Raw genomic sequence first — 8,366 nt, 5'->3', positions numbered from 1 at the left:
TGAATTTCTGAAGAATTTTTTTTAAGGAGACTTAGATTAGAATGTTTTTAACATTTGGCCGCCCCAAACACCGATGATTTGCGTTTCGACCCCCAGTGATTTTCGGCTAGCTCCGCCACTGGTTGCAATGATATATATCTTGCCTAAAATTGTAGCTCTTCTAAACAAACTTCTTCTGTAGGTTATTTACAGCGGCTGACAGTGATGACATCTGCACAACGATCCGCTTTATAAACAGCAAAAGGCCATGGACAACAATAATGGGTGTTGGGTGGGGTTATGGTGCCAATATGCTGACAAAGTACCTTGTGGAAGCTGGAGAGTCTACTCCTCTTACGGCTGCTGTTTGTATCGACAATCCTTTTGACCTACAGGAAGCAACAAGAACATTTCCTCATAATATCGCTCTTGATCAAAAGCTCACAGCTGGCTTGGTTGATATTCTGCGTGCCAATAAGGTTGTGACCCCACACTAGTAGTATCTCCTTTCCACATCTTGTAAACAGAGCAATAGCGTAAGCTGTGCATGTTAAATAACTTGACCAGCCAGCTGCCCCTGAGATGGCCTGCATTTGCAAGCAGTCTTTCTTCTCCAGAGTAGGACATTTAGTCTGTTTTATTGTTTCAGGAACTCTTTCAAGGAAAAGATAAAGACTTTGATGTCCAGAAGGCTTTATCGGCGAACTGTTTGCGTGACTTTGATGGAGCAATATCCATGGTTTCACATGGGTTTGCTAATGTTGATGACTTCTATTCGGAAAATAGCGTGAGGCCTTTAGTTGCCGGCGTGAAAATACCTGTACTCTTTATACAGGTATAAGCCTAAAATAATTACACATCATACCAGTCTAATGTTCTTTTTGAATTTTTTATATCAATCCAATGTTAGGATATGTGAATGTATTAACTCCCAGATTATGCTAAAATCCAGCTACATGCTCTGTCAATACTGCCTTTCTGGTTATCTAACTTTGAAGCCATATCTTGCAGAGTGATGATGGGACTGTGCCACTTTTGTCAGTACCGCGCAGTTCAATATCAGAAAATCCTTTTACCAGCCTTCTCCTTTGTTCTTGTGTACACTCAACTGGATTCACCTTTGAGAGATACACTGAATTATGGTGCCAGAATCTTACCTTAGAGGTAAATATTGCCATTTTTTATTTTGACTCCAATAGAGACAGTTTTGTACCACCTCAAAGAAGAGTTTATATTTTATCTTCAACGTGATCTCTACCCCAGCTCCCTGCTGTTGAAGGTTTCCACATAAAAAACAACAAAACGTGATTGTTATGTGCGTGGGCACGCACACGTGCATGCTTACTCATAATGTGTTATCTGACTCTCTTGAGACTGCTTTATCCTTTTTCTCTGGTTTTTATTTAACTACTTATTTAGATGCATGAGTTGATCCATTTTAAGTGATGGCACCAAACTCTGTTGCTTGCAGTCTCCATGGTAGTTAGCATTCTTATGGATCGCTTCTGCAATTACTTATTTCATGTTGTCATGTTGCTCATTTCAGCTGTCACGTTAAATTGGTCTTTGGGTTTATGCAGTGGTTGTCAGCAGTGGAGTTTGCTCTTCTTAAGGGTCGTCATCCGCTTATCAAAGATGTGGATATCACTGTTAACCCATCCAAAGGTCTAGCATTCACCGCACCTCAACCGAATGATAAGAAGGTCCCCAAAGAGGACAATTTTCATGAGCAAGCTCAGTTTTTTCTCTCTAATAATTTTCCCCATGGAATAAATGGGCTGCTCAATGATTCTGCAAATGAATATTATGGTGCTCAAAACAGCGAAAATGGGCTGCTCACTGATTCTGCAAATGGATATTCTGGTGCTCAAAACAGCGAAAATGGGCTGCTCACTGATTCTGCAAATGGATATTCTGGTGCCCAAAACAGCAAAAATGGGCTGCTCACTGATTCTGCAAATGGATATTCTGGTGCTCAAAACAGCGAAAACGGGCTGTTAAAAGATAATGGTGACGTAGGCAGGATAAGCAAAGAGGCTGATGAAGAGGAGCCAGAAGAAATTCCTGAAGATGTTGAAAAAGGTCATGTACTACAATCAGCAGGTCTTGTGATGAATATGCTGGATGCTACAATGCCTGGCACTCTGGATGATGATCAAAAGAAGAAGGTATAGTAGATCTACATAATATTTTCTGTTGAGTCAGATTTCTCGATGCCTTATAGCATTCCATTTCCAAGGTCATAGGCCAGTCATGGCACGTTCTTTTCTGTTCATCGTGTAATTTATGATGTTTATAGAAAAACTGAGTTTATAATAGGAAAACTCAAATTTTCTTGCTGTAGTCTTGTGAGTGCGTCAAGTTGCTTACATGTTTCTTTCTTGTCATAAGGTTATGGTGGCAGTAGAACAAGGCGAATCCCTTGTGAAAGCTCTAGAAGAAGCTGTACCTGAAGATGTGCGTGGAAAGCTTACGTCGTCTGTGACTGAAATTTTACAATCTAAACGACACAATTTCAATTTGGATGCGTTGAAGCGCGGCTGGGCTAATGCAAGATCAACCACCAAGACAGTGGTCCAAGAAAAGGTCAAAGAGTCGGATCATGAGAGTGGAGTTAAGGATGCCAAAATTGTTGACCAGAACAGGAGTGTTACATCCATTGGTGAGGGAGACCAAAAAGATACTAATCTGACCTCAAACGACAACAATCCTGCTGAAGGTATTGATTTATCACAATCAAAGCCTTACCAAGCTTCTGGACCTGTCGGAACTGGAATCGAAACGGGAAGTGATCAGATTCAACTCGATAAACCTGAGAGAGATAGCTCTGGAGTGAATGAAAGCAGTGAAGAGAAGCAAGAGGCCGATCAGGGCAGTGTAACAGATCCAAAGCATCTTTCTGATGATCCATCAACAGCCAATTCAAACGGAACTCCCAGAGAGCGAGTGCAGTCGGCAGATGCTACAGCAGAGCAGAATCCACAGTCCAATATGGTAGACAAGGAAGTTGATGCAGTTCACACCAATGAAGATAAGGTTGCACTTAATGTTGCTGATCAGAGCACGCAAATCTCTAAAACAGAAGAATCTAAACATCCGTCAGTTAATAATGTGAGACAGGCATTAGATGCCTTAACTGATTTTGATGACTCGACTCAAATGGCTGTCAATAGTGTGTTCGGAGTTATTGAAAATATGATTGACCAGTTTCAAAAGCACAAGGACTCTGAGGACAGGGAGAATTCTGATGGAGCCACCGATAAGCCTCCTGTGGATGAGACAGAATCTGATGCGATGGTGGATGTGGACAATGAGTTAAGTGGAAAGGACAAAAATCCATCATCATCTGGTGAATCACAACATAATACTTCTGTTAAAGATCGTCCGATCATGTCTGAAGATCATAATTTTAGTGAGAAAAAATCTGATTTGAACACTGTTCCACCTTCGAAAGGAAAAATCAGAAATTCTCAAAGAAATATACCTGGAAATGATGTTGATGGTGATGTCGGGAAGATGGTGAGTGGCTCACCTGATTACTTGTTGGATGTAGCGGCCAGTTCTTATTTGAAGGTGCAGTATGCTTTGTACCTTCATGAATATCTTACAAGACAACTGCAACTTCAGTCACCAGGTTTGAACTCGGCAACTGATCTTTTCCTTGATCCGCAAGAGGGTAAATGGAAACTAGCAGATCAAATGGACAATGTGCAAGGTGACATTTCTATATCTGGAAAATATAGCTTCGTCAATGAAGGGATCAAGCATGCAGATTCCTCGCAAGCTCCACCTAGGACAGGCAATGTCATTTTGCCACCATACTCAGCTCTGCGAAATTTTGCAGATTCTGAAACCAAAAGGAAGGTAATTGAGAAGTTGCCTGGTACTGCTTTGAGACAGACACTCACATACTTTATTACTGATGAGTTAACAAATACCCTCAAAACTGAAGTTGGTCGCAGACTGGGGATAACAAAAGCTGAGAAACTTCAAAGAAGTCTTGCACATGATGTAGAACGACTCGCTACTCAAGTTTCTAGAACTATTGTCCATGACTCTGAGTTATACAGAGCAACATCTGTGCAGAGGAATCCAACGACTGTGAAATTTGGTGTGGTCCATGGCGAAAATGTTGTTGAAGCTGTATCAACTGCAGTTCTGCAATCTCATGATCTGAGAAAGGTTCTTCCAGTGGGTGTAATAGTTGGTGTAACTTTAGCGTCCTTGAGAAACTACTTCCATGTTGGTGTCTCTAAGCATGACAACCTTACAAAAGCTGCGGTCAAGTCAGGAATTTTGGATGAGGATCTTATTATTCAGGATGCCGGCGAAGGAAATATAGATAATCTTTCCACTCAGAAAGAAGCAAATGCTGATCTTTGCACACAAAAAGAAGCAAATACAGATTATTATAACGAAAAACCCGGTGAGCACAAGCAACAGGAGATAACAAAGTCAGATGGTAAAGGCATGATGGTTGGGGCTGTAACGGCTGCCCTAGGTGCTTCTGCATTCGTAGCACATCATCAAGTAAGCAAATAATGTCATGTTGTTTCATTTTTTGTTCATAATTAAGCTGGATGGAAATAAAACACATGGATGCTGGAGCCCGGCTCAGCCTTTTGTTTTAACATAGTCCAAATATCTGTAGTACTATTAGGTACTAGTTCTCATTGATCAGTTGTCACAAGTTCAACAGTGCACAAAGGTTGTTCCTTATAGTGCGTTCCATGTTGCATATTTGAGTTATTCTTGATTCCTAATTATTATTGTTGAAATATTCTGTTTAATTATTTATTCTAACAATACAGTTTTTTTTATATCTCAGCAAAAGAATGCTGAAGAGCATGATAGCATGGATAGCACTCAGCATAATTTTGACGACACTGAACTGGAAAAGGGCCAGAACAACTTAGTGAGAAGCTTTGCTGAGAAAGCCATGTCTGTTGCAGCTCCGGTGGTACCCAAGAAGGGTGGTGGTGAACTTGATCACGATAGGTCTGTTTAATGTTGCCATTGCATTTATCATCTTTATTCTCTCTTTGTTGTCTCTTGAATACCCTTACCATGTCTGTCTTTGGCAACAGGCTTGTTGCTGTTCTAGCTGAACTAGGGCAAAGAGGTGGAATCTTGAAATTTGTGGGGAAAATTGCTCTACTCTGGGGAGGTATTCGTGGTGCTATGAGCTTGACTGACAGGCTCATCTTGTTCTTACGTATCAGCGAACGTCCCTTATTTCAGAGGTTAGTTCTTCCAACTTACAATTTTCTCCAGAAATATATCCAGATAGAGAAGAAACATAATTCAAATGACATTTCTTCGTCCATAGATTATGTTAGAAGGGTATGAAAGTATTAAAATGGCTGGCAGGATGCCCGTGCGTTGCAATGAATTTTGAATCAGCAAACCATAAGTTCCAGTCGTTTTTAGCGCGCTACACTAAATCAATCACCTCGTAGAACTAGTTGCCAGTTTGCTACATGATATGATAACACCATTAGTTTCAGCATAGCCTTATTTTGTAAGCATCACGAGTGTTATCAATGAATGGTTCGTTCTGTAGTGTAGTGGTTATTTGAACAACGGTTTGATTGATTTTATTTTCTTACTGCAAGTGTACTATGAAATCAGGAATACTGAACCCACCCCTTCTTATATTACGGTGGTGGAACCTCTGCTGAGTATACATATTAGTTACTCCCTCTGTATCTAGTGTCAGAAAACGTCTTATATTTTGATACAAAGGGAGTATACATTTTGATGGTAATGTCTAAAAATCATGCTGTGCTTAACTCGCCCTTCTCAAATTCTTAGGATTGTGGGATTTTCCTTCATGGTACTTGTTCTATGGTCTCCTGTGGTGATTCCTTTACTGCCAACTCTTGTTCAAAGCTGGACAATAAGCGCTTCAACAGGAATTGTTGGGGATGCTTGCATTGTTGGTCTGTATGTCTCTATAATGATACTTGTAATGCTATGGGGAAAAAGAATACGTGGCTATGAGGATCCAGTTGAGCAATATGGAATGAATCTTGCATCTTCATCAAGGGTATGATCATTGCTTAGTCTCGTGTGCAAATATCTGTCAAATGTTCCTGGCACATATACATGACAACTAAACCTTTGATTGCAGCTGCAAGAATTTTTCCAAGGTCTTGTCGGAGGCGTGTCTGTCGTTTGGTTGGTGCATTCGATAAGCATTTTACTTGGCTTTGCAACTTTTCGAGAAGGGACGCCTTCATTCTTACCATTTGATCTTCTCAAATCTTCAAGAAATGTATTGTTGCCAGCTCTTAGAGGGTTTATCACAGCAACTAGCATTTCTGTGGTGGAAGAAGTGGTTTTCAGATCATGGCTTCCAGAAGAAGTTGCAGTTGATCTTGGTTACTACAATGCTATTCTGATGTCTGGAGTTGCTTTTTCTCTGATTCACCGGTATATCCAGTCGAGCCACCATCCCTTCTGTTATTTCACTACTTAATTTTTCAGCACATGGTTCATGTTACTACTGGTAGATCTCATGACTTAAATTTGGGATCTAAAACCCATGAGCAGCTGAGCGTGATTTGGGGGGCAATCATTAAAACCTGTGAGCAACTGAGCGGCGTGGTTCCGCAAACGGTACTGTGGTGGGGTGGGTGTGGGAACTGGGTGAAGGACACAAGCAGGGAAGGGGAGTGGCAGAAAATGGGATGGATGGAGTACAGTTTTCTATGGTTAGTCGAACATAGAAGTGCCTAGCAATCCTACAAAATAAAGCTTGATTTCACGGCTTTTAACAAACAGATTAGGACCTTTCTGTAGCAACCTTGAAAAATATTTATAATATAAAATGATTAAGGCCAACAGTTGTGTGGGTTGATGTATATATATATATATTTTTGCACCAAGCATGATCTGTTGTGAGACCAAGTAACAAAAGGTGTTAACATTTTTACAAATGAATGGCAGGTCTCTACCTTCAGTACCAGGCTTTGTGCTACTTTCCCTGGTGCTTTTTGGGCTTAAGCAAAGAACACAAGGGAATCTTGCTGCACCGATTGGCCTGCGATCTGGAATTATGACTGCTAGTTATCTCACACAAACCAGTCGCATTATTGCATTCAAACCTGAAACTCCATTCTGGATGATTAGTACATATCATCTTCATCCGTTTGATGGTGCGATTGGGTTAAGTATTTGTGCATTACTTGCGATCCTTTTCTTCCCTCAGAGACCTGTTCAGAAGGATACATTTGTGTCATGAGAATTGGGAGGACCCACAAAAGTACTCTTTGAGGCCAGTTTCAACAAGATATCACGTCTGCACAAAACGTGAGCACTGAAGGGCTTCTCCAGTGTATACTATGTTAGCTCACACTGACGCACTGTAACTTGCTCGAAAAAGAGCACCCGGCTAGCAGCTTGATTACACCGAGGGGTGCTGCCGATGGAATGGAGCTGTGGGGGTTCATACCCTTGGCAAATTTGTATGCTACTCATTTCTGGGCTCTTGACAGATGAACTCTGTTATCGGTCGTGCTAACAACATAAACTCCGAGCAGGAATGATTTGTTTCGTTCATCATTATAGGGTATGTATGTTTGAACTGCAGTTATACTTTGTTTCCTGTCTGCTAAATTATTAACTCGGCTCTGTCCAATGTTATTGCGAATGCAGGTGGGGCAGTATCGTATAAACTACCCAGGAAGCTGGATATATCTTGGAGAGAAACTAGCAGATATCATAATGTGAAGTCAATACTTGTGCCATTTGGTGGAGTATGTGTGCTGACTGTCTTAACTTCTTTTAGAAATACTTCATGCTGACTAATTGGTGTATAGGTTTGTTCTTTAGATCTAACTAAGCCTCCTTTTGATATTCTGGAACACAAGCATGTCCAAGTTTTGGGGTGGAAAATTTTGACAGCACATACTGTATGTAGAAGATAGTCACATGACAGAGTTAGCTGATACATCATACACAGTTGTGTATCTTCCTCGATGACAGAATCTCACTGACTGTAAGGTTCAGTGCAAGTATAATGTTGCCTGTATGTATAGAAGAATCCGTCGAGACCCGCAAAGAGAAATAGCCATTTGTACTATATGTAATATTTCCATAATAATGTAATACTTTGCCTCAACTTCTCTCACGTAGGCTCTGTTAGCAGCCGGTCCATCAAGTCCACTACAAGGGAAAGCAAGAGGATTCGACGAGCAAGAGGATTCGACGCCCGTCCACTCGCTACGCAGGCAAGGAGTGGGTCACATGCTCTGTTAAATAGGGAAGGAAATGGTTATTAGGGATTTGGCCAGTCTGCCGTTTGCTTGTAACTCTCTTCCTCCTTCCTCCCGGCTTGTAATTTCGAATTAGAGCTACAGATCTGAGGGATGTTCGTCAGTAGA

The 8,366-nt window shown here is 41.0% G+C and overlaps 1 protein-coding gene across 2 annotated transcripts in view; it reads left to right on the top strand.

The window, feature by feature from the left end:
* LOC119309502 overlaps nucleotides 1-8,104 on the top strand; it is a 9,683-nt gene extending 1,579 nt beyond the window's left edge. The window contains exons 2-12 of one of the 2 annotated variants that reach the window (XM_037585493.1): nucleotides 182-458; nucleotides 629-814; nucleotides 991-1,143; nucleotides 1,560-2,147; nucleotides 2,371-4,509; nucleotides 4,808-4,977; nucleotides 5,067-5,222; nucleotides 5,794-6,028; nucleotides 6,113-6,414; nucleotides 6,931-7,552; nucleotides 7,639-8,104. In XM_037585493.1, coding sequence (XP_037441390.1) covers nucleotides 182-458; nucleotides 629-814; nucleotides 991-1,143; nucleotides 1,560-2,147; nucleotides 2,371-4,509; nucleotides 4,808-4,977; nucleotides 5,067-5,222; nucleotides 5,794-6,028; nucleotides 6,113-6,414; nucleotides 6,931-7,225 — 4,501 coding nt within the window. In that variant the 3' untranslated portion in view covers nucleotides 7,226-7,552; nucleotides 7,639-8,104. Of the gene's footprint in view, nucleotides 1-181; nucleotides 459-628; nucleotides 815-990; nucleotides 1,144-1,525; nucleotides 2,148-2,370; nucleotides 4,510-4,807; nucleotides 4,978-5,066; nucleotides 5,223-5,793; nucleotides 6,029-6,112; nucleotides 6,415-6,930; nucleotides 7,553-7,638 lie in introns of those variants that run through there. The other variant, XM_037585494.1, reaches the window with a different exon arrangement.
* Nucleotides 8,105-8,366: the final 262 nt, after the last annotated feature.

Source organism: Triticum dicoccoides, chromosome 5B, assembly GCF_002162155.2.
Source record: "Triticum dicoccoides isolate Atlit2015 ecotype Zavitan chromosome 5B, WEW_v2.0, whole genome shotgun sequence".
In the NCBI taxonomy this organism is placed as follows: Eukaryota; Viridiplantae; Streptophyta; class Magnoliopsida; order Poales; family Poaceae; genus Triticum; species Triticum dicoccoides.
Note: the sequence above shows the minus strand (reverse complement) of the source record. Positions and strands in the feature narration are given on the sequence as shown.